At 38.7% G+C, this 27,214-nt stretch overlaps 1 protein-coding gene across 17 annotated transcripts in view; it reads right to left on the bottom strand.

The window, feature by feature from the left end:
* The window catches only part of nrxn1a (neurexin 1a), a 1,705,359-nt gene that overhangs the window by 859,852 nt on the left and 818,293 nt on the right, over nucleotides 1–27,214 (bottom strand). For 13 of the 17 annotated variants that reach the window (XM_069931396.1, XM_069931401.1, XM_069931397.1 and 10 more), the window contains 2 exons: nucleotides 18,100–18,303; nucleotides 12,872–12,898 (listed from right to left, as the gene is read on the bottom strand). In XM_069931396.1, coding sequence (XP_069787497.1) covers nucleotides 12,872–12,898; nucleotides 18,100–18,303 — 231 coding nt within the window. The remainder of the gene's footprint in view (nucleotides 1–12,871; nucleotides 12,899–18,099; nucleotides 18,304–27,214) is intronic. The other 4 variants (XM_069931400.1, XM_069931399.1, XM_069931395.1 and 1 more) reach the window with 1 other exon arrangement.

Consider the following 27,214-nt stretch of genomic DNA (forward strand, 5'->3'; position numbering starts at 1 on the left):
GCATATACTGTAGTCATAATGGAGCGAGGCAAGTACAAATAAAGGTTTGTTTTTAACGTTGTCCAAGAATCAACAAATAAAACAGAGTACAGAGTTACAGAGAGAGATCAATTAGAATGGGGCAAGACCAATATTATTTTACCCATGTGTTGTTTTATTCAGGGACTAATAGCAATGGGGAAAAAAGTTGCTGAATCTGATGGTATGTAATTTCACATTAAATCTTTTTTTTCTAATGGGAGAAGGGAGGATAGTGGGACAATGGTGGCCTGAATCCTTTGACATATTGGCTGCTTTTCAGGGGCCATGGGATGTGCAAATAGAATCAAGAGAGGAGAGGCAGGTTTGTGTGATGACCTGAGTTGTGTTCACAACTTTGCAGGTTCTTCCGTTGTTAATTGGAGCAATTCACATACAATGCAGTGATACATCCTGGCAGGATACCTCTAATGGCGCAAAGGTTGTTGAAGGGACTTAGCAGTCATGCTGAATTTCCTCAGCCTTCTGAGGAACTTGAGGTGTTGATGGAAAGACATTTTCAACAACATTAATTGTAATAGTAAGTAGATAGGTGGCACCACATCATTTTTGAATTAGAAAAGTATGATGGGCATGTTAATTATGTGTCAGCATAATGTAGCTGCATTACATATGTGCAGAACTACAATCAAAATATGCAATAGGTAGACCTGACCAAACTCATAATTATCAGATTAGATCAAAAATTCACATCTAGGCGTGAATGATTGTGGTCAAATTAAAAGTTTAAAGAGGGCATGCTCCATGATTATCTCACTTTCATTGATGGTGAGGCCCAGTATATGAGTACTCAGGAAAAGGCAGACACACTAGCAAGGATGTTCAACCACAAGAATTATTTATCATGGCTTCCTCCTGAGATTCCCATCAACTGTGAAACCTGTCTCCAAACAATTCTATTCACTCAATGTGATGACAAAAAACATCTAAGAGAAATATGAAGTGAGCAGAACCTGACATATTAACAACTGTGGCACTCAAAATCTATACCTTTAGCAAAATTGATGTTTAGTTGCAGCACTGGAATCTACACAACAATGGTCACAGAAAGCAGGACAAATTCATTTTATCAAACAACCAGGCGAGATTCAATCATCATCAAAGTGATGGAAGCTGCAGGAAGTAAATCACGAAAATATGTAGGCCCCGTGGTTGAAATAAAAACACAAAATGATGGAGAAACTGAGCTGGTCAAACTGTGTCCTTTATGTAGCAACGCTAAAGATACATAACCGACGTTTTGGGTTTGAGCCCTTCATCAAGAAAGAATGTCGGCAGGCATTCCGAACAGAGGGATAGTAGAGGGAAGACCTCATTTTGGGAACATATGTGGCGGAGATGGAGAAATTGAGAGAAGGAGATAGAATCCTTGCAGGGGACAGGGTGTGAGAAAGTGTAGTCCAGGTAGTTGTGGGAGTTAGAAGGTTTGAAATTATATTTCTGGAGAGTGGAAAGCTTGTATCCCAAGATAGAAGCTGTTGCTGATGGCCTTGCCCTTTCTCAAGAGAAGTTTAGTGATTGATACCCATATTGTGTTTAGATCCACAGTCGGTCTCATTGGAATATATGTCTGAATTCCATAGGTGAGTAATTAGGTCAGCATATATGTGAGTGTGATATCAAGGTACCCATTTAAAGCTGAAGACAAAGGGCATCAAAAAGAAAACATTTGTTGATGTCATATTTCAAAAAAACATTGTGTATATACTTCCCAGAGGTCAATTGTCTCAACTCCAGGACAGGAATTCCTCTTTTTTTTTCAATCTTTTTTATAATAAATGAAGAAAAGGAAAAAAAAACCTGAAAATACAATATTTTGAAACAGTATAAACCTGGTTCCCCCTCCACTGCACTGGATGAAGACAGAAATGACACATTAAAAATATTTTATGTATATACACATGTGTGTGTGTGTGTGTGTGTGTGTGTGTGTGTGTGTGTGTGTGTGTGTGTGTGTGTGTGTGTGTGTGTGTGTGTGTGTGTGTGTGTGTGTATACATATATAAAACACATATATATATAAACCACCTAAAATACTCTATAAAAAAAAAACTAACCTGATTTAAAAAAAAATCTGAGCAGCTTATCCTGAGGGTTAGATATATTTTGTAGATTTTGATTCATACCATTAATCAACAAAAAACAAAGGTAAGACAATATCTCATCTGGAAGACTGAGTTCATCTAATCACATTAAAACATTTACATCAAATGAAAATGAAGACATAAAAAGTCACTATGTATCTTCAAATTTCACCGATGAATCAAATACATGATATCTATTTTTTTTCTAAACTTAAATAGGACAGGAATTCCTCAGTAACATTCTTTTCTTCAGATCAGAGGTTGGAATGTTCATTGATACTTACACAATGTCAACGAGGGGTGGAGAATTTGACTTATAATGAGAGACTGGATAAGCTGGGACATTCCTTCCTGTCATGTAGGAGGCTAAGGGGAGATGTTATCGAAGCATATAAAATTATGAGGTACCTAGATAAGGTAAATTTACATTGTCTTTTTTTCCCCTGGATATTTGTGTCTAAAACTAGAAGGTGTAGGTGTAAGATGAGAGGGGAAAGATATGAAAAGAACCTGAGAAGCACTTTTTCATGCAGTAGGTAATAGGTATATGGTTTGAGTTGCCAGATAGAGGGGTACAGCTGTGATATTTACCTCACTGTCATGGAGGTTATTCGTAGGTAGGCCATTAAACATCTCATACATAGTTTCAAAAGAAAGAAATAATACAAATGTTGAGTTAGATAGAGAGAGATCAGTTGATATGAAGCAAAGGCAACAGAAGTTTACTACTTTGGGATTCATTCAAGAGTCTAATATTGGTGGCAAAGAAACTGTCCTTGAATCTGATGGTACATAACCTCACACTTACAAATCTTGTTCCAGATGGAAGGGGTCTGAAGAGAGTGTGGCCAGGGTTAAGATGTTGGCTGCTTTTACAAAACAACAAGTTATAAATGAAGATGATGGAGGGGAGTGAGGTATGGTGTGATAGCCTGAACCACATTCACAACCCTTGGCAGTTTCTTGCAGTCTTGGGAGGAGCTGCTCCTATCCCACACAGAGATGTACCCTGATAAGATGCCTTCAATGGTGCATCTGGAGATGTTGGTAATGGATGCAGGTGACATGCCAAATTTTCTCAGGTGACTCAGGAAATTGAGACAATGATGTGCTTGCTTGGTCATTGATGGACCCGAATATGTCAATGAGATGTTTCACCCAAGGATCTGATGGAAGTTTATCCCTAACATCGAAGTACTCGAGATGGCAGAGGCCGACAGCATCGAGTCCACGCTGCTGAAGATCCAATTGCGCTGGGTGGGTCACGTCTCCAGAATGGAGGACCATCGCCTTCCCAAGATCGTGTTATATGTCGAGCTCTCCACTGGCCACCGTGACAGAGGTGCACCAAAGAAGAGGTACAAGGACTGCCTAAAGAAATCTCTTGGTGCCTGCCACATTGACCACCGCCAATGGGCTGATATCGCCTCAAACCATACATCTTGGCGCCTCACAGTTCGGCGGGCAGCAACCTCCTTTGAAGAAGACCGCAGAGCCCACCTCACTGACAATAGAAAAAGGAGGAAAAACCCAACACCCAACTCCAACCCACCAATTTTCCCCTGCAACCGTGTCTGCCTGTCCCGCATCGGACTTGTCAGCCACAAACGAGCCTGCAGTTGACGTGGACATTTACCCCCTCCATAAATCTTCGTCCGCGAAGCCAAGCCAAAGAAGAAGAAAAAGAAGATAGAATGAACAGTCAGAATATTTTCTCTGAGGTGAAATGTATCACACATTACAGGGAAGGAAGTTTAAGGGTGATGTGTGGGTCATAATTTATAACACAGCAATGGGTTGCCAGGAATAGTGATAGCAGTAGAGGCCATAGTAGCATTTAGACCATAAGACATAGGAGGAGAGATAGTCTATTCAGCCCATTGAGACTGCCCTGCAGCTTAATCATGAGCTGATCCATTTCCTCACTCACCCACACTGCCCAGCCTTCTCCCCATAATGCTGGCTAATTAAGAATCTATGAATCTGTCTTAAATACACCCAATGGCCTCGCCTTCCCAACCATGTGGGGCAACAAATTTCACAGATTTACCACCCTTTAGCTGAAGAAATTCCTACACATCTTTGTTTTGAGCAGATGGCCTTCAATTCTGAAGTTGTGCCCTTTTGATCTAGACTCTCCCACTATGGGAAACAACTTTGCATGTCTTAACATTCAAAATATGTCAATGATATTCCCCACTCATTCTCCTAACTTGCAACAAACACAGGCCAAGAACTATTAAATGCTCCTCATATGATAGCCCTTTCATTCACTGAATAGGCTGCCAGGTAGACATGTGAATATGAAGGGGATAGAAGGATATCTATCAAGTGCAAACAGCAGAGTTGTTCTCAGCACAGCCATGTGAGCTGAAGGACCTGTTCCTGTATAGTACTGTTCTATGTCAAAAATTAAAACTATCTCTACCTCAGCACTTTTGATGTAGGCCAGTAAGTGAGCTCTGTTCCATGCTTGAAAAATATAACCAGCTCCAAAAAAAAAATGTTTCAGTAAAGAATCTCCTTAAACACAAATACCTCAAGAGTGCTGTCTATCATGTTGGTATAAATGTTCAAAAACTGACACAGAATATCCTTGTGACTACTAAAGCTTATATCCCAATGGTTCAACTGAACTAATAAATTCAACCTAAAGATAATTCTATGCAATATCCTGGTAACATGCAATTTGGATCATGTAATTTCATGTGATAAACTCTGGAGAGTACAAATATAATGACACAACCAGAAGTAAAGGAAAAGATAGACTCTCTTCTAAATTATGCTTTTTTTTGTTACTCCCCTTATTCATTATATTCTACTCCATTCCATTCTAAACTTGCTCTATTTCATTTATGAAGTCTTTTTTTATATTTTCATTTTCTGTTTGATTAATTGATTTTTTATTCTCAGTATCATTCACTTACAGGTTACTGATAGATTGAAGTATCAAGAATTCTCACGATCTCAGAAAAAAAAAGTGTGGATTTAAGGCCAAAGCACTTCATCCAACAGTTAATTTTGCACCCCGAAACCAAATAACTTTATGTATTATTATGCAGCTGTCCTTAATATGAAGATATATCTTACGTGGAGGTTTTAACTGTTGTCAATGGCTTGACAAATGAGGATGAGAGGAGTTTAGATTCACTGAATTATACAACACAGAAACAAGTTAGTCGGCCAAATTGTCCATGCCAAGATGCCTTTCACTGCTAAGCCTGTCTGCGTCTGTTTGGCCCTTGGTTACCACTAAACCTTTCCTATTTATGTGTCTGTCCAAATGTTTTTTAAACATTGTATTTGAATCTGCCTTTACCATCTCCCTGACAGCTTGTTTCACATACTCACTACCCTCTGTGAGAAAAATCTACCCAAAAATCCCATTTAAGTCTTTTCACTCTTATTGTATCCCACTTTTGACTCAACTATCCTGTGAAAAAAGACAGTGACTAACTATTTTATCTCTGTCCCTCTTCAGTTTCTGATCCTCAGTTAGGTCCTTCTCTCCATGGAAAACAGTCCCAGCCAATCCAATCTCTCCTAATAACTCAAATCATCCAGTCCAGGCAACATTCCTGTGAATTTTCTCTGCACCCCCTCTAGCTTAATCTCACATTTTTTAAATCAATGCAATTCAAGCTGTGCTAAGTGCAACCTACTCAATGATTTGTACAACTGCTCCAATTCTGCACTAATGCCTCAGCCAATGAAAGCAAGAATACCATGTGCTTTCTTCAACACTCCATCTACCTGTGTCACCACATCAAAGGACATATGTACCTGTACCTATAGAACCACAGAACACTAAACCATAGAAACATGGCCCTTTGTGCATTCTAGTCTATGTTGAACCATATATTTTTGCATAGTCCCACTGGCCTGCACCCAGTCCATACCCCTCATATCTCTCCTATCCATGGACTTGTCTAATTTCTTCTTAAATGTTAAAATTGAGCCAGCATTCACCACATCAGCTGGCATCTCGTTCCGCAATCCCATCAATTTCTGTTTGAATAGGTTCCCCCTCATGCAGCCCCTAAACTTTTCCCTTTTCACTGTTAACCCATGTCTTCTGCTTTGTATCTCACCTACCCTCAGTGGAAAAAGCATATCTAAAATTACTCTGTCTATTCCCCTCCTAATTTTAAATACCTTTATCAAATCTCCCCTCATTCTTCTACACTCCAGGGAATAAAGTCCTCATCTGTTTAACCTTTCCATCTAATTCAGTTTCTGAACTACAGGCGGCATCCTAGTAAATCTTCACTCAAATCTTTCTATCTTATTGATATCTTTTCTGTAGTTAGGTGACCAACATTGCACACAGTACTCCATATTTGGCCTCACCAATGTCTTATACAGCTTTACCATACAATCCCAGCTCTTATATTCAATAATTTGATTTATGAAGGCTAACATTCCTAAAGCTCCCTTTTCATCCCTATCCATCTGTGATGCCCCTTTCAGGGAATTATGTATCTGTATTCCCAGTCTCTCTGTTCTCCCACACTTCTCAGTGCCCTACCATTTACCGTGTATCTCCTTTCTTGGTGTGTCCTTCCAAAATGCAACACCTCACACTTTTCTGTATTAAATTCCATCTGCCATTTTTCAGCCCATTTTTACAACTGGTCCAGATACCTCTCTAAGCTTTGAAAACTGCCTTTGTTATCTACAACACCTTCAGTCTTAGTGTCATCCACAAACTTAATGATCCAATTTACCATATTATCATCCAGCTCATTGATATCATTGATAAACAACTATGGTCCCGGCACCAATACCTGAGGTACACCACTAGTCACAGGCCTTCAGTCTGAGAAGCAATTATCCACCACTACTCGCTGGCTTATCCCATTCAGTCATTGTCAAATCTAGTTCACTTCTTCACCTTATAAGGCCTTACTAAAGTCCCTGAAGACAACATCCACAGCCTTTCCTTTATCAATTTTCCTGGTTATCTCCTAGTAAATCTCTATAACATTGGTTAAACACAACCTAACAAGCACAAAGCCATGTTAATTATCTCTAATCAGTCCCTTACTATCCAAATAATTGTATATCTGATCTCTTAGATCACCTACTGCTAATGTCAGGCTCACAGGTCTATAATTTCCAGGGTTACTTTTGGAACCTTTTTTAAACAACAGAACAACTTGAGCTACCCTCCAATCCTCCAGCATCATACCCGTGGCTAAAGTAATTTTGAATATTTCTGCCAGAGCCCCTAAAATTTCTATATTATCCTCCCTTAATGTCCAAGGGAATATCTTGTCAGGCCCTGGAGATTTATCCACCCTTATTTGTCTTAAGACAGCAAACAATTCCTCCTCTTTAATATATACAGGTTCCTTGAACTCACTGCTTCTTTTCCTTACTTCCCACGACTCTGTGCCCGTTTCCTGAGTGAATACTGAGGAAAGAAAACCATTTAAGATCCCCCCCATCCCTTTTGGCTCCATATAAAGCCCATCACACTGATCTTCAAGGGAACAAATTGTGTCCCTTATTATCCTTTTGTTCTTAATATACCTGTAGAAATCATTAGGATTTTTCTTCATGATGTCTGCCAAAAGAAGCTCATATCTCCTTTAAACCTTCCTGATTTCTTTCTTGAGGTTTTTATTGCATTTTTTATACTCAAGTACCTCATTTGCTCCATGTTGCCTATACCTGCTATTTATTTCTTTCTTCTTCTGAACAGATTCCCAATATCCATCAAACACTAAGATTACTTAAAAAGGAATTTGATACTTAGTCAACCACAAAATCAAACTCAAACTTTTAATGTTGGGTCCATTGGTAATTGAATCTTTAAATCTTTCTCGAGAAATTCCTTAAGCCGTCTCCAACAAAGTTTAACCTTTTCACGTAACCAAGTCAAATGTAAAAAAGAGCCTACTTCTTTAAAAATGTAAACATTTAAAACATAAATCTGAAGAACTTAAATTATATTTCTTCAGTTTCTGAGGAGTTAAGTACAAATGATCCAAAAAATTATAATGAGCATTAATAATGTCAGACATGCCATCCTTACAAATAGATCTCCAATCATCATTGTCGATATGAATTCCCAAATACTCTTCCCATTTCAATCTCAATTTATGAATATATAATTAGGCATTTTATCTTGTAACAGCTTTTAAATTTCATTTTTAAGGTTGGCAAAGATGGTAGCAAGGAAATTTATAGCTATTACTTGGAAAATGAGATTGATTTGGGTTTGCAGAGGTGGCATATGGAATTGAGGTTATGTATTCCTTTTGAAAAAAATAACGTATAATTTATGTGATAATTATCTTCTGTTTTCTAAAGTATGGAGCCCTATTTGACTATATATGTTACATTTTTGAACTCCCTGAAGCTCATCGTGGTGGTGTTGCTTTGATCTGTGGTGATTTACTGTATTTTTGATGTTAAATCTCCATTTTCTTTCTCTTTCTTTGGTTTTTTTGGGGGTGGGTGTGGGGGCTGGGGGAGGGGGGTTATACATTGTACATTTAAATTTTTTAAATGAAGTATTAAAAAAAACTAAGATTCCCTATGCCTATTAATCTTGCCTTTAATCTTGACAGGAACATACAAACTCTGCATTCTCAAAACTTCACCTTTGAAGGTCCTCCACTTACCCAACACATCCTTACCCTAAAACAACTTATCCCAATCTGTGCATTCTAGATCTTTTCTCATTTCCTCAAAATTAGCCTTTCTCCAATTTAGAATCTCAACCAGAGGCCCAGACCTATCCTTCTCCATAATTAACTTGATACTAATGGCATTATGATCAATGGACCCAAAATGTTCCCCTACACATATTTCTTTCACCTGTCCTGTCTCATTCCCTCAAAGGAGATCCAGTATTGTATTCTCTCAAGTTAGTACCTCCGTATATAGATTTACAAAACGTTCTGAACACATTTGAGAATTTCTAGTCTAAGCCATCCAGCCCTTTTACAGTATAGGAGTCCCAGTCAATTTGTGGAAAATTAAAAATCCCCCAAGGTCTAGTTGTTCAGTAAAATTTCCAGGGCATTGCCGTTTACTATATATGCCGTCACCTGGTTTAACTTTCTTAAACAAATTATTCTGCAATTATTTGAGTTAAATCCCATCTGCATTTTCTTTACTATTTTCCGTTGATATGGATCTGGAGTGGGCAACCTTTTTAAAGAAAATTACATTCCACCTTATGTATTCCCTGTGCCATAAATGCTCTGTGATTAGTAAGGGATTGCTTAAGGTGGTATGTAAGTGGGAAAAAAAGGTTGGTAAACTATTGTTTTTAATCGTACCTAATTGACTCATTATGAGCACGGTTTCATAACTCCAAAGGAAATGGGCCAATTACAATTTTTCTCAAGCAAAATATTTCAGTAACAATTGGGTTTAGAGTTGTGATTCTCAACCTTCCTTTCCCACTCACTTTCCACCTTAAGCCATCGCTTACCAATCACAGAGTACTTATGGCATAGGGATTACTTAAAGTGGAATGTCCCTTTAAAAAAAAAAGGTTTTCAAGCCTTTTGTAAACTTAGACAGTCTTCCTTCCTGGCCATTATACAACTAAATAAATTTTTTATTAAGAAAACATAAATCTGACACTGGGAAACATACATTTCCATTGTGATTAATAGCTAGATAATCACATCTCCATCTTGCCTTGAGTATTTCAAAATTATAATACCAATGACAAGGCCAACAAAATTTTCTCAAAAAAATTGTTTTCTGAAATTGTGGGATCAGAAGCAATTCTGAAAATTAAATCAAGAGACAGAAATTCAATCAGCTATGTGGGCAATTAGTTTGTACCCAATAATAATGTACTTCCTGTCAGTAACATTGGATTCCGGGTTTGATTTTCCATTGCAAGGAAAAATGACAATATTTCAGTGCAAGTTGTAATTATTATTCTGAAAATGTCTATATCAAGGTTGATTTTGCCATATCTAACATACAAAATTGTATACTTGAAAGCTAGATGCTTAAAATGATGCTGATGTCAAAAAGCCAGCTGAACTGTGGCTGATCTAGATCCTTGGATAACTTTCTGAAGCTGGGATATTAATGGTGCATTAAAATGAGGAACTTCATATCAATGGTTTTAATTTCAATATGTACAAACTGTGGAGTGTTTTCCCTCAGAGGAGAATAATTGTCAATTTTAACTCAATTACAAAGGAAACCATCTATGAAATTTCACCTACCTGAATCTACATGGTTGCTGTTCCTGACCACTCATTCTTAACTCTACAAGAAGCTCCATACCTTTACTTGTGCTTGTAATGACGGTGAGCATTTCAAGGAGGCTCATTGATTTCAAACTACACCCTGATCCTGATCACGCTTCTTATTGTAAATTGCATTTGAGAAGAGTCAACATGTCGGAGACTCAAAAAACTGCACATACTGCATTCTGGAGCAAAAGAAAACAATCTGCTGGAGCAACTGAGCCAGTTGATCATCTTAAAGAATTCTTGATGCTTTGGGTCAGAACCCTTCAATCAACTCTTGAAAGCACAACCATCCTACACGTTGGTACTTTTATAGTAGTGTTCTTTTTTAATTGAAAATTGGTGCTGATATTAATAGTCACAGGTAATCCATAGCCATATGGCCTAATTTTGCTCCCTTTTTTATGGTATAATGGTATTGTATGGCAGAGATGGATTGGAGGAGATGCCATGTCTCCTACATCATCATGTTGGGAGCCTGGGAGAGAACTGGAGCAGTTCTTAACACCCCTCAAAGATAGTCAGAGGGCTCTCCTGCAAAATATGAAGGGTTTTGGTCCATTGCTATATCAAAGAAGAACAGGCAGCATGGATGAGGACCTGAAACGCTATTGTTAGCTTAGGCCGAATGCCAAACATGGGTTTCATACAGCAAGTTACTTCATGGTTGGCCACGGACACAGTGGGTCAAAAGATCTATTTCAATGCTGTGTGACTATAGGAATTCAAAGATCCTTCCATGACAACCTCCCAAACAAAGGTGCACATGAGATGTGCCCAAAGGATACCCCAGGGCCTGAAGCTACATTCATAGCACAAACTGGCATCATTTTAAATTTGCAAATACTCACCACACTGCAGCAACAGAACCAGCATGAAATATGTGATAGATAACAATGGACTTCACTGTTACTTACCAACTGGCCTACATGCCAAGGCACATCACATGTACAAAATTGTGTGATTCAATTCTTCGTCTTGTGACATATGGATTATGAAGTTCCAGTTGCTATCTTACATCCCAGTGCAATAGCACACAACATTAATATGCTGTATCCATGAATTTTAGGTCATTATATTGCAGTTTATCTTTGTAGCTGAAATATTGAAGGTAACCCGAACATCGGCTTGTCTGTCTGATCTGTCATATAGGAGTCGATCTTACTCCTCGTGTTTAAAAAGGCTCTATAATAAATTACATCTCTTTGGAATGGCTTTTGCTAGACCCACAATGCAAACATACATGACGTAAGTGCAGTATGAAATTTAAAAATGCTTTCACTTAATATGTCATCAAGAAAAATAATAAGGTATCGAGATAATAAATGACACAATTTACTTCTATCATTTGTCCTGTTAAGTAAATGTGTCTGACAATTCCACGAAAAATCCGAATGGCATTTCCAAACCTTTAAAAAAGAAACCTGTTGGATACTAGACCTCATTCACATTTAGATTTTCTCTTCAATAGATTTGATATTCACTTCCAACTTAAAAAGAACGACAAGATTCTCAAAAGTTCTTGAGGTTTGTGTGCTTGTGAACGAAGTGGCATGCAGGTGTTCACAAGAACTATTTCAAAAGAATTCCTTCAAGACAGTTTGGGAATGTAAACACTCAAATCGGAATTAACTACTGGTAAGCTGCAGTATCTTGGCTCCTTTTGAGAGATGTTAAGTCTGCTTCAGGGTTGAAATTAGAGTGTCAAGTTTATGCACACAGAAAATTAACTTAAAAAAAGACAGCTAATGCAACATTTTTCAGGGTATAGAAATATGTTAGTTTGCAGCTTTCCAATACAAACAAGTGAAGCCGTGGGTTGATTTGGTTATAATCTCAGAAAGTATGTGGCAGTTTTAAAACGTTTAAAAATATTTGCCATGGTAATAAGTGTAATTAATTATTAGAATAAAAGTCACAACCCTTTCTCTTTCTACATTTTAGAAAACTTGAACTGTCATGCAAAGAAACCTATCTTATCCATGCATTATCTGATATGCACTTAAAGTGGATTCATGCAATTTGTATATAGAGCTATATTTGTCCTTCCTTCCCACCACTGAAGTGCAGTAAACAGGGTGTAAAAAAATATTTCTTCAAATGGATATTGGGAATATCCAGATCGAACAAGATCAATCACAGTAATCTTTCCAAATAATATACTGTGTGCTATGCTGTCTTACTTTGCTGGAAGTTGCTCCTAACCTACAAAGACCAACATAATTTATTAAAGGTACGTGTTTATATCTGCAATTATCCACACTCTTCACTGAACATATCTAAATAGGTTTGCTAAATATTATCAAATCTGGGAAAAGAATTTCATGAAGAAGAAAAATACATTAATAAAACATTTTTTAACACCCTGGCAATTATCCTGTAGTTTCTAATCCAATGCACATCTATACATTCTTAGTTTCTTATAATACAATTGAATCTATGAAGAGGCAATTCTACTTCTATGAATTGGTTTAAACGTAGAGGAAGAGTGAAAAAGCTTTGAACAGCAACTTACTGTTATTACAGTTAATCCTGATACAGTCTAGATAGGGAAGAATAGATGAAAAATGAAATTATATCCTTCAAGGTAATTGCTGCAGACATCCAAAAAAATCACATTCCACCCTTCCGGGGACAGACACACGCAATGTGGCCATTTTACTGTGGACTATTCCTGCTTACTGTTAAAAAAAATCTTAACAACAGAATGGCTTTTGCACCATACAGTCCATGATTTGGCCTACTTTATGTCTTTCATTTAATAAAACATAAGATGGCCAGCTGCAAACAACAGCTACATGATTCTCAAACCTAGATGAAAATATTATTTTGTCATGTCAAAAATACTTGACCCAGACAAGCCACAGGCTTTTCCTCATTGTGAAAGAACACAGCTGTTCACTTAGAAAATAAGCAATGCTCCATCATACTGGGGTCCAAGTAGTAATTTGGCAAGATCAAATATCTTTGACCACTGTTAGATTCTTCAAAGGCTTAAAATAGAGACATTTGGTTTTTTTTGCAAAATAGGTTCAGAAGTGAAAGCCTGAACTTTATAATTAGCTTAATAAAATTGAAAAAAGTGCACCTTCATTATGCATTTGTAAAGAGATACAATAGAAATAAAAATGTTCTAATTGAGAAAAAAAACTCTGAAGCCAAATTTCCCATATTTAAAATCAACCATATTTAAAAATACATTGACAATTATATATTTGCAGCCTTTAAAGTGAATGCTCAAATATATTCTCCCTTTGCATTCAGTCGAAACAAAAATTAAAACATTCTTGACAACTGCAGCAGGTAAAATGCTTCTTGAGTGTCATAACTTGATGACATGTGTAACATTTATGCCCTTGAAGAATTTCAATTGTATACATTCCAGGTTCATTTCAAGTAGCTGAGTTTGTCATGTGTCGTCAACCGCAACAGAAAAGTGGTTGCAAACAGCCAAAGTCCAAAGTGTGTACACCTCCTTACAAAAATGCTCTGCTTTTGAGCACCTCAGCAATTATTTTAAAACATACTGATTGTTAAACAATGAATCTGTATGTTTGGAGGAATCAGTAATGATAACACACACACATACACTCATCTAAAAGGAGATGCATGCAGTCTACCTGCTGTTTAACATGGAGGGTACAGAATGCAAGCAGACATTCCATTGAAAGTACAGTCAACAGTGGATGAGTTGAATTTACTTCATGTAAGTGTGTTAGTGCTTGCTGATTGCCCACTTCAATTGGAGGACATTGAGAAAATGTCTAAAAGGTTGGTTCTTTCTTTTTTGCAAGTTATGAAAATATTAAATTTGCATGCAGCAAAACAAATGCTGAAAAAGGTCCCGATATAAAAGATAAAAGCAGATTTCATGAAGAAATATGATTCAGGGCAGAAATCATCACTATGTAATTATGTTCAGGACCAACAAATGAGGTAAAAAGTTACATTCTAAAATGGCAATCATTACACTTCCGTCGAAAACTCAAAATGGTGATTAAAATTAAGGGCATTGCTCCATTTCATTTTTTTTTTAAATTGCAGGGATGTATCCAAAAATGAGGAATTTAAATCCATGCACTATAAGTCACATAGGGACCTCTGACATTATGTTCTTTGCTGTTACTACCTGGCTGAACCCATTTCTGAATTCAAGTGCAAGGACTACTGCCAAGAATGAATCAAGCCAGATAGTAACAGCAAAGAACAATATGTTAGGAATTAAGCATAGAAGCAAATAGCAAGAGGTATTTTATTATGTATATACCATCTTTTGATCCAAATGTAAGTGCATTATTAGATGAAACATTGAGGATTCAAGATGCAAAACAGTAGATAAACATTGGAAATTCTAGGGGTTCTGAGGTTAAAGAGCTTTTGTTTATAATCAAGATGTTCCACTTTTGTTTGAGTTAATTCATCTCAGTGTTATCTTCGGACTGGTTTTGTTCAGTCTGTGTCCAGACTCTCTGATATAGAGAAGACCATAACAGAGACACCAGATTCAGTAGATGACCCCAACAGATAGATAAGTGAAGTGTTGCTTCACTTGATTGGAATGTTTAGGGCACTAAATGATGGTGAGGGAGGAGGTGTGGGCTCAAGTATAGCATTTCCTGCAATCACGCTGGTAGATACCAAGGGAGAATTAACTGGGAAGGGTTAATTCAGGGAGTTCCTGAAGGAGTGGTCACATTGTTGGTGGCAGAAATTGTGGAGAATAATATGTTAAATATGGAGAATGAAGTGGTGGTTGGTGAGGAAAAGGAAAATCCTGTTCTTGTTGTGTCTATGGGTAGAAGGGTCCTGGGCAGATTTGTGGGAAAATGGAGGAGATGGGGAATCCACATGTTTTGAAGGAGAAGGACATCTCACATGTTCTGAAATGGAAGCCCTTGTCTTGGGAGCAGATATAACAGAGGCGGTGTAATTGAAAGCAAGAAATAGAATCTTTACAGGGGCCAATGTGTGAAGTGGTTTTATAGAAGTAACTGTGGGAGTTGGTCAGTTTGTAGAAATGGGAGTGAATTCTTTCCATATAATGTACTGTTCAAATAGTTGCAAAAATTACTTCGATAGTAACTTGTAATACTGATGAGTTCTGACTGTATTGAAATAAAAGCATTTGATAAAGAAAAATATTGTGAAATGTAAACTATTGTTTTTTTCTTGATGTGACTTTATGTGGTCTATAATATTGGAGAAGTTCAGCAGGCATTATAATTTTAGGATCAAATTCTTTATTTAAGTTATCTGAACTAAAGATTATTTTAAGATAACCAAACTCGAACTAGCAGGTAGTTTAATAATGTTGGCAATTATTTTTCATGTTTAAAAAAAATCCTTCCTTGATGGCCCAGTAGATTGTATGCAAAATCTATGGTTCTGCGTGAAAAACTCAAATGCAAATGGAGATAATCAAAAATGATCTCAAGGAAGAGGTCAATTTGCATATCACACCATATGGCTTTGCCACACATCAGCATATTTTAAAGAGAGCTTCAAATTCAACTTTTGGGAAAAGCTTTTGGAGGGAAACAATACGCTGGCATTGAACTGTATTATTGGAAAGAGAGACATCCTTTTTTCGGGGAATATATTCTATCTGCTTGTACGATGAGAAGCAAGTGAGCAACAATGTCTCTACTGCAGAGAAAAATGGTTTTACATTAATTAGTGTTAGAAATAATTTATTATCTCTGATGGCCTACACTCACCAATATAAATAAAAAGGAGACATGTTAACTTACATCAGGATAACAGTTTCACTTTCATCAGTCTTACTGTGAATGGCATTGTACATAAATATGACCACATTCAGTGTATGAATGATGTAATTCAATATTTTCATTTTTGCATATACAGGTAGTCCCTGGGCTACTTAAAGGTTTTGTTCCTGGGAGCTATCTATATACTGATTTGGTTTGTCATTCAGAAATGATTTCCCCCCAAAAATGATATATTTGTTGATATTAAGACTTAGATATTCTATGCTTAGAAAGACAAAATATCTTGAAATCAAACTGGCAGTAAATTTTGCTTCTGGTATAATATTAATGATCATTAATTGATTAATTAAATATTGTTTTGAAACTGTCTTCTGTAATTGTATTACTGAATGTTGACAATCCAATCTGTGAATTTTGATGCGGAATTTTTTGATTGCTGTTTGACCTGGAGAAGAAATACCAAATTATTTTGTTGTGGGATGGTATTATTTCCAATTGTCCTTCTAACATGGATTAACAAAGGCACAAAAGCATCCTCAGATATGCATATCTACCATGTTATTATCATTGTTGATGAGGGAAGAAATTAACAAATTTCTCTTTTGGAATAAAAAAGTTCAATGTCCTTTTAGGTTGAGTGATTTTTATCGTGAAAGTCTGAACAGCAGTAAAATATATTTTGACATGGGACAATTAGTATAAGGTCAGGTCTTTTATAACCAGGGGATTACCTGTATACCTTTTATTTTCCCCTTTTTCTAAATAAAAAGGGCACTTATGTTGGACTAAAGCAAGCATTTTCACTGTAAAAGAGGGTGCACATTCTTGTTCACATGGCTGTTTGCTAAGGGCCGCAGACCTTGGCCTTTGAAGGGTTATGTACCATCTTTTGATCCAAATGTAAGTGCATAATTATCACAACTATACAATAAAAAATGAACTTGTAAAAGATAAGCATGATAGAATAAGCCACGGTGAAAGCTGTATGTATTCAAAATAAAGGAATGAAAGCAGAAGCCCATTTGATTACTCACATGTTGGAAAAATAATTAGTCGACTGTTCTACACAATTAGAAATATCTATTCACTTTCTATGTTTATACATACTGTACATAACAACATCATTCCAAGTTTCTTCATCAGGTATTGCTTACAAATTTAGTGAAGCAAGATGATCTGAACTTTTCATCAATTATAAATCAAATGATAGTTATAGAGTGATTATTTTTATATAATGTCTGAAGCTGAAAATTGTTAGCTTTCTCTCTCATCTACCCTAATCGTGAACATTGGTTTGGATTTGTAAAATAAAAAAAAAGATTGAAAAGTCTTGGCATACTTGGGGTAGTTCACAATCTGGAGCCAGCAGCAAGATTATAATGTTGAATTGTTCTTTTGCCTCTTTCTGTTAAAAACATTGTCCAGTTATTTGCTTAAAGGCACACCTATGTCACACTCAGCAAATCAGAAAGAGTTAAAAGTTAATGGTTCAGATAAGGTCATTAATCTGAAACATAAACTGCTGCTCTCTTCACAGATGCTGCCTAACTTGCTGAGTATTTCCAACATTCTGTATTTTTAAGTTGGATTTCCAGTATGTGCCCAGTCAATTGTGACTGGTTGTGTATATCACAAGAACCCAAGAAAAAAATCTGGTCTCATGAGGTAAATGCACTAGACTATAAAACTTTAAACAGATGAGCTTCTAAATTCAAAGATGAATCAAATAGAAAGATGTAAAAATTAAATGTTAAGTATTAAATGTTTCTGCAAAATAAATTTATACTTTAATGCCTAAACAAAGCAAGTACAACAAAAAAAAAAGATAATTCTGGCTTCGGGGATGTTTCAAAAGATGGGTTAATATCAATATGACATCAACATTCTTTGCATCTTCTCCACAAGTCACTATTTGGAATTGCCAAACAAATTTTGGAAGCAACACCATTAAACAAATTCAAAGTCTATATCTATGTATAAAAATGTGATGAGGCAAAGCACTTATGAATGTTACCTAGGTTGACAGTAAGTTTGACACAGCCACCATCAAGTTCCAATCTCAGAGTATCCGCTGAATCTCGTGATGTTGTGGCCATTAAGATTCCATAGGCTCGTTGAGACATAAATCGCAGTGATACATCTTCTGCTTCTGTATGCATTACGACAGGCAGTTGGATTTTCATAAACTTGCTTCCATCGTAACTCAGTATTGTTGCTTCTGTTAAGAAAAGAAAGAAACAACAAAAAGTGAAGGTATTGTATCATGACTACAGAACAAAAAAAAAATCCATGTAGAGGTGGAAGGATAAGTCAGTAATTTGTGGATGACACAAAGGTTGTGGATGGAGCTGAAGGTTGATGAAGATTACAAGAGGATATAGACAAGATGTGGAGTTGGGCAGAAAAGTGGCAGATGGAGTTGAATCCGGTTAAGTGTGAAGTGATGCATTTTGGAAAGACAAACCAGATGGCTGAGTACAGGGTTAATTGTCAGTTACTTAGGAGTGTAGATGAACAGAGGGACCTTGGGTTTCAAATCCATACATCCCTCAAGGTCGCCGTAAGGTTGATAACATAGTTAAGAAGGTCTATGGGATGCTGGCCTTCATTGGGAGATTGACTTCAGGAGTAGAGATGTCATGTTCCAACTCTACAAATCTTTGGTGAGACCACACTTGGAATATTGTGTTCAGTTCTGTCACCTCATTATAGAAAGGATGTGGAAGCCATGGAGAGGGTGCAGAGGAGATTTACCAGGATGTTGCCTGGATTGGCAAACAGGTTTTATGAGCCAAGTTTAGCAGAGCTGGGACTTATCTTTTTGGAGCGTAGAAGGATGAGAGGAGACTTAATAATAGACGTTTACAAGATTATGAGAGGCGTAGATAGGATGGACAGCCAGCACCTGTTTCTCGGGGCAGGAATGGCAAACACCAGAGGACATATACGCAAAGTTAGGGGAGTAAGTTTAAGGGAGACATCAAGGTAAGTTTTTGATACAGAGAGTTGTGGGTGCCTGGAATGCCTTTCCTAGGATGGTGGTTCAGGCTGAAACATTATGTGCATTTAAGAGACTCTTTGACAGGCACATTGATGAAGGGAAAATAAAGGGTTACGTGATACTTTTTTAAGGAATATATAGGTCGGCACATCATCAATGGCCAAAGAGGCAGTACTGTGCTGTAGTATTCTATGTTCTATGCATGATGTACCAGAGCTTTTATTTAATTGTTTGTCTCCAAATGTTGGGTAAATAACTTGCCTTTTAATTTTCATTCAATATACATGATTTAATATTCAAACAGAGCACTCCAGAGCTTAACTGTTCACCACATAAAAACATTTCACCTTTGGTTCTTCAACCAATCACCTTCATTTACTGTCCTTTTTTTGTTGAACTCCTGTCAATGGGAAACATATATTCCTACCCAATATCACTAAAATATCCATGATTTTAAATGTCTCTTATCAAATCTCCTTATCCAACAAAAACGATCCCAAATTCTCCAATCCACCAAAATAACTGAAGTACCATATGTCTTGAAACATTTTGTTGAATCTCTGCTGCATCATCTTCATTTATTTCCAAATGTGTAGTCCCCACAACTGGGCACAATACTCCAGTTGTAGCCAAATCAGTAACTTATTAAGGTTTATCATGAATTTCTGCCTTTTGTACAGTATTCCTTTATTTTCAAATGCATTTTCAACCATTTTCTTAATCTGTCCTGCCATTTTACCTTCCACTTGTACTTAGTTTATTGCTTTAAATTTTCAATTTTTAAAAAAATTAGAAAAACAGCGCGATAACAGGGCCTTCCAGCACATGAGCCTGTGCTGCCCAATCACACCCAATTAATCTACAATCCCTGCACGTTTTGAAGGGTGGGAGAAAAAAAAATGGTCTGCCCATTGGAAACCCACAGAAATATGGGGAGAATGTAAAAACTCTTTACCGACAGCATAGGATTTGAACTTGGGTTGCTAGCGCTGTAGCAATGTTCAGCTAACCGCAATGCTAACTGAGCTGCCCTGGACATTCAGTGATTTGGCGACAAATGTTCACTGAGAGTTTCCTCAGTGGCCCAGATGCAGAATGAAAAATGGTTGCAGTTTCTAACACTAACCATGATGTCCTTATTGAAAATTATGATTTTCATGGAATGAAAGGTTGTTAACCTGGATTTTTAATTCTGTTTCCCTTTCCACATATGTTATCTATTCTGCATTATCCAATATTTTTTGGGTAATTTTTTACAAATTTTGTACACAATATATCTTTTCTTCTTCTTTGGCTTGGCTTCGCGGACGAAGATTTATGGAGGGGGTAAAAAGTCCACGTCAGCTGCAGGCTCGTTTGTGGCTGACCAGTCCGATGCGGGACAGGCAGACACGATTGCAGCGGTTGCAAGGGAAAATTGGTTGGTTGGGGTTGGGTGTTGGGTTTTTCCTCCTTTGCCTTTTGTCAGTGAGGTGGGCTCTGCGGTCTTCTTCAAAGGAGGCTGCTGCCCGCCAAACTGTGAGGCGCCAAGATGCATGGTTTGAGGCGTTATCAGCCCACTGGCGGTGGTCAATGTGGCAGGCACCAAGAGATTTCTTTAGGCAGTCCTTGTACCTTTTCTTTGGTGCACCTCTGTCACGGTGGCCAGTGGAGAGCTCGCCATATAATACGATCTTGGGAAGGCGATGGTCCTCCATTCTGGAGACGTGACCCATCCAGCGCAGCTGGATCTTCAGCAGCGTGGACTCGATGCTGTTGACCTCTGCCATCTCGAGTACCTCGACGTTAGGGGTGTGAGCGCTCCAATGGATGTTGAGGATGGAGCGGAGACAACGCTGGTGGAGGCGTTCTAGGAGCCGTAGGTGGTGCCGGTAGAGGACCCATGATTCGGAGCCGAACAGGAGTGTGGGTATGACAACGGCTCTGTATACGCTTATCTTTGTGAGGTTTTTCAGTTGGTTGTTTTTCCAGACTCTTTTGTGTAGTCTTCCAAAGGCGCTATTTGCCTTGGCGAGTCTGTTGTCTATCTCATTGTCTATCCTTGCATCTGATGAAATGGTGCAGCCGAGATAGGTAAACTGGTTGACCGTTTTGAGTTTTGTGTGCCCGATGGAGATGTGGGGGGGCTGGTAGTAATGGTGGGGAGCTGGCTGATGGAGGACCTCAGTTTTCTTCAGGCTGACTTCCAGGCCAAACATTTTGGCAGTTTCCGCAAAGCAGGACGTCAAGCGCTGAAGAGCTGGCTCTGAATGGGCAACTAAAGCGGCATCATCTGCAAAGAGTAGTTCACGGACAAGTTTCTCTTGTGTCTTGGTGTGAGCTTGCAGGCGCCTCAGATTGAAGAGACTGCCATCCGTGCGGTACCGGATGTAAACAGCGTCACAATATATGGTGGTTATGAAATGGCCACTTCTAAATCTCTGTAAGACCTCTCTGTAACTTTGTACTATATTTTCAGTGCTGAACTGAGTATGGGAAAGCTGCATTATTTGCAAAATAACCTTTCTCAGAGAATCTCTGTACATGTGACAATAAACTTGAACTTAAACTTGATTTCAGTATGAAAAAAAATATAATTTCCAGCTGTAAAAAAAAATAGGTGTGTTCAAGTCCCTGTGCATTCTTGTGCATAACTGCATTAGAGTATATTTGTGATATAGAGTAAACCCTGTAATTCGGAATTCAAGCAACCGGCAGCCTTGAGAAAATGGCAAAAAAAAATTGAGGAAAATAATTAGGTAAAAAATAATGAAGTTTAAAACTTGTGTGCCTCACCATTAGTTCGCCAATCTATGCATCATCCTTAGATGCTGGATACCAGGGGTTTTATAGTAATTATATCATTTAATACTGGCAAATGAGAATAGTGTTGGTGGGCATCACTGTCAGCATGGTTGGGTAGGGTCAAATGATCCAACTCTGTGACTATTAACTATGCATGGCTGTCAATATGTGTTGTTCCATATGATTGAATATATACATATGAACAAATGTGTGAGCATGTCATTATGTGTGTGTGTGTTTAATTGTGCATTTGTGTCCGTGCAGGCATATATTTTTTTTGTTCATTGTGCTTATGTCTGCATCTGCATTAGAAATAAGTTTCTATTACTTTGTCATCACTCAGAGATGCAGGATGCCGAGCAGGTGACATGCTTCCACAATCAATGACTAACACGCTTTTGATCAATATTTTTGTCCTGCTGTATTGCCTGTGAAGTTTTTCTGCAGTCGAAGAATGAATGGGGATGGTGTTTAAAAGAAATGCCTTTTCTGATCTGTCTCTGAAACAATGACTGCACCTTGACCAATGACAATTCATGGATAAACTTCATAATTCGCATATTCCTGCCTCATTGAATGTCAAATGAACAGGATTTTCTCTTTCGAATGCTGCATTTCTGTGCTCAGTGGCAAAATGTTTCACAAGAATTATGATTCAATAACAGCAATCTGTTATTCAAAAATGTTACATGAGAAAGGACACAAGAATTCACTTATACATCCTGCCCCTTACAGCATTATCTTTCTTTTATCTTCATTGTAACAAGAAATTGTATCAATTACATTTATTTCTCAAATGCATATAGGTTTATAAAGATATCTTTAAATGGTTAAAGCTAAAGGAGCCATGAATGCATATAAATATCATCAATATTTTCACATTTTGCATGCAAAGCTTTCCAAATAGCACAGAACAAAAGCAAAATATTGGCAATGTGAAAAATTCTGATAACACTTGACACCTCAGGCAGCTCTTTTTGGCATGGAAATCAAATTAATGTTTCAGGTCAGTGACCTTTCATCAAATTGCTAAATATGAATAGCTTTTATGTTAGTACAGATCCATGGAATGAGGGTAGAATAAAAAGAAATGGAAAATTCTATTACAGGATGGAGGGAATATCTGACTGAAAAGTTAAAGTTTCACAATGTACAGCTCAGGGGAATCAGAGGGGCTTTGGGAAGATAAATGAGGTGGTAAGCAACCATATATTCAGTTATTTTTAGAGATTTTCACCAAAAATCTAATTTGCAGTCAACTTCCTTGATACAGAGTTAACCATCTTGTGACAGATACAATATACCAGACAGAAAAGGGCAACACAATTAAATTGAGGAAAGAATTGTTGGATGAACTTAGAAGGCAAGACATCACCTTTGGGTAGAAATGCTCAGTCGATGTTTCAGGTGACAACCCTTTATCAATATAGAATTGTAAAATTACATAATAGTAAGGAGTAAAGAAACTGAGGTAGGGGTCTAGAGATGCTAGAGTATAGGACAGAAGGTGAGAAAGTGAGAGATGGAGAGAAAGGTAGAGGAATATTCCATTTGGATGGTGTTGGGAGGTGTGTGTGTGTGTGTGTGTGTGTGTGTGTGTGTGTGTGTGTGTGTGTGTATGTGTGTGTGTGTGTGTGTGTGTGGGGGGGGTGTTGTGACAGAGAGAGAGAGATGCTGATGAGGATGGAAGGCAAGGTGGGGAAGGAAGAGCAGACAAGAAAGTCTCAGAGAGAATTATCCCTGTGAAAGGTGGATAGGGATGGAGAGGGGAAGATGTGGCTGGTATTGGGTTTTGGAGGACAATGTGTCAGATGCAGAGGCTGGTGGGGTGGAAGCTGAAGACTAGAGGAACTCTCTCATGGTACCATCTGAAAGGAAGGTGGGTGGGGCAGAGGTATGAGAAATGGAAGAGATAAAGGGCTTTAACCTATCTGCTTCCTAGGCATTTCCCACTGCAGTTGGAGAAAATTCAAAACATGTCCCCATCCACTCATTCACCTCTACACAGAGCCACAAAGAGGTGATGCAGAGCTTCACTTGCATATTGTCCAAGCTAATCTATTGCATTCAGTAATTAAGTGGAGTTGAGACCACAGCTAGATCATCCATGATCTAATTGAACACCAAAGCAGGCTTGATAGGCCAGTTAGCCTACACCTGAACTTATTTCTTATAGAACATAGAACAGTACATCCAATAAAACTCTGTAGCACCAGAACAAAGAACTAGACCAGTGACAAAGTAAATACTTGTCCTGTACTTTCTATCTTACTTTTTAATTTTGTGAAGGAGTGTTGCTTCTCACCCCTCCCAGCCTCTTCTTCCATCTCTTCATAAGTAATCCTCTTTATACTGTCTGTCTGACCAGATTGCAGTTTATCAGATTTGTAACATTTATGACTGGGAAAGATAGTGATTTATATTCAAAGATTACTCTTCCCACTGGAAATTGTTCATAAGAATGCATCAAATAAAATAGCTTGACTTGACCATACTTCAATTCCATGTTTTAGCGTACATTCCTACTTGTGCTAATGGAGTAAATCCATGTTTCCTTGCATACTCTTCCATATATTTGAATATATGTTGAACAATGCTTCAGAGTTATGTAGCACAATTTTATTGTGAACAGAAACAAGCAGATGGGAAGACAGATGGTGCAGCATTTGATTCCTTTTCTTCATTTTTCACTGTTAAACATGAGAATGTCACTGCTTACAAGCAACTTTGTTGTAAGTGTTGCTAACGGAAGTATTTTTGTAATTGCGCTGGCTCATTACAATAGTCCATAAATTTCAGGCTTTCTCTCGCAGCCTCAGGAATCAAGAGTAAAAGTACTCAAGTGAGAGTACACTGGATCAGGATTTTTAGACAGTAATCATTATTAATCAAATAATAATTCTTAATATTTCTTATTGTTTATGCTAAATTTCGATTATCCAGGTTTATGATTGTGATGATATGTAATTACACCACTAGGTCACCAGGGGTCATCCCATTGACCTTGTATATAAAGCAGTCCAGACCTACAGTCTAGCCTTCGAGGTTCGTCTTGAAGAGAGACAAGACCTCTTAGTGTACATATTAGTTTATTAAAGCTGTTTTATACTCGCACTGCTGGTGTGGTTATTGTCAGTACAATTTAATAAACTAATATCATAGATACTAGGATGGAAGCTGCTTCTACTCCAACACGCATTCTCGACCACCTGGAGACTCTTCCTGAGGAATGGAATCCGGGTATGACCAGCAGGCACGTGCATCCGAGGACATGGACGGCGAGGGACCGCTGTACTAGCATCGTAGTGGAATGCGGAGAAGACCACAGAAGAACGATAGGGAAGGTAAGAAATGGCCAAGAGCCCTGCCTGCCCGTGCGTTCACCGGTACAGGTTCCGCAGACCCTAAATCCCGGTCCAATCAGAAAGGGGCCACTACAAGCGTGGGTGGAAGGATCTCTACAAGTCGTGCTCCCGATCGCAAGGTATGTGCAGAATTCCCAACCACTCCAGAGCCAGGGAAAGCAGACACTGCTACCGTCACTCCCCCAGCAGCAGTTTCCCCAGTACTACGGAGACCTGATGCTACCACTGGGATCCCCCCCTAAGCCCGCTGCAAATATCCCAAAGCCAGAGACTCAGCCAACAGCCCCAAGCACCCAGGTTATTTCTCCAGCAGACACAAGCCCCACAGAGGCTTTACCAGCAGCTCCCAGTACCCCAGGGTCCACCCTTGCTACACCTAGACCCAATGACCACGTGGGAACAAGCCCCGTGGTTCCCCCACATTACCTAAGGGACTAGAAACTGCGGCTTAGCCATGTGCTGTGACCAGACAGGCTGGAGCTCGACCCCAGAAATCCCGGAGCCGGCATGCACTTCGGCCGCTGGGAGAGATGCTTTCAGAATTACATGGAGGGCGCTGAGGCATCTGATAAAGTGCTATTAATGCTACTGTTAGCGCAGCTAGGAGACTACCCTTACTCCCTTATACAGGATGCCATGTCCTACCAAGAGGCAATGAGCACTTTACAGAGGCTTTACAGTAAAGGGCATAGCGAACTCCACTCCCAGTATAGGATCATGACCAGGTCGCAACAAGTAGGGGATTCTGCCAGAGACTTTATACTCTCTCTGAAAGACCTGGCAAGAGGCTGCAACTTTAAAGCAGTATCAGCTCAGGAGTATGTGGAGAACCTTATTAGAGACAGAATTGTTGCAGGCATACAGTCCACTGAGACAAGACATCGATTGCTGGAGAAAGGAATGGTGGGGCTAGATGAGGCAGAGACTATTGCAGAAGCTTTAGAAAGCACCAGGAAAGAATTGGAAGAGTACTCACAGGACCCTGGGCCTGGGACAAACGTCACACTGCTGGACTCTCTACCCCCACGAAAAGAAAGTTATGCTGCCTCACAGGAATCCACAGCACCAGCAGCACAACTTGAGGGTCCCAAGTGCTTTTTCTGTGGACAAAGAAAGGACCCCAGAGCCCTCTGCCCTGCCAGAGAAAATGTCTGTTCCAACTGTGGAAAACGTGGGCATTATCCAAAAGTCTGCAGAAGCCCCACAACCAAGGCCTATTCTCATGCTAATAAGAGGGGGGAAAGCTCTTCTTTCTCCACAGACAAACAGAAGAAGAAGAATGCCATGTGCAGCCAGCCATCTTGGACAAATGCTACAGAGCAGAGGACAGTCTTCAGGAGATGAATATGATGCAGAGTACTATCGGATGGAAGGACACGAAGGACACACTAGACTTGCTTCCCTACGCATGAATCAAGCGAGTCCACACAATTTATCTGATGTCACTGTGTGCATCAAAATTAATGATGTGAGGGTAAATTGATTAATAGATAGCGGAAGCACTGAAAGTTTTATTGACCAGGGGTTAGTCAACCGCCTTCCCCTCCCCACACACCCGAGTGAGCACCAGATCCTGTTAGCAGTCAGCAGCCTCTAGAAATCCAGGGCACAAAATACAAAGGGTTCAAATCACTAGTACTCCCTCGCATCTGTGCCCTGGGACTATTGGGGTTAGATTTTCAGCGCCAGTTAGAAAGCATTACAATAGTGCACAACGGTCCTCACCCCCCACTACGCCTTACGAAGAAACAACACTGCAGCCCGTCTGTCCTGAACATAGAACCCCTCCACTGTTCACACACTTGACCCCAGAATGTACGCCAATAGCCACAAAGAGCAGGAGGTACAGCCAGAGGGACAGAGACTTTATAAGGACAGAGGTCCGCGGGCTACTACAGGAGGGCATCACAGAGCAGAGCACCAGCCCCTGGGAGCCCAGGTGATTGCAATAAAGTCAGGAGAAAAACTGCGCATGGTAG

The sequence above is a fragment of the Narcine bancroftii genome, chromosome 4, assembly GCF_036971445.1.
Source record: "Narcine bancroftii isolate sNarBan1 chromosome 4, sNarBan1.hap1, whole genome shotgun sequence".
In the NCBI taxonomy this organism is placed as follows: domain Eukaryota; kingdom Metazoa; phylum Chordata; class Chondrichthyes; order Torpediniformes; family Narcinidae; genus Narcine; species Narcine bancroftii.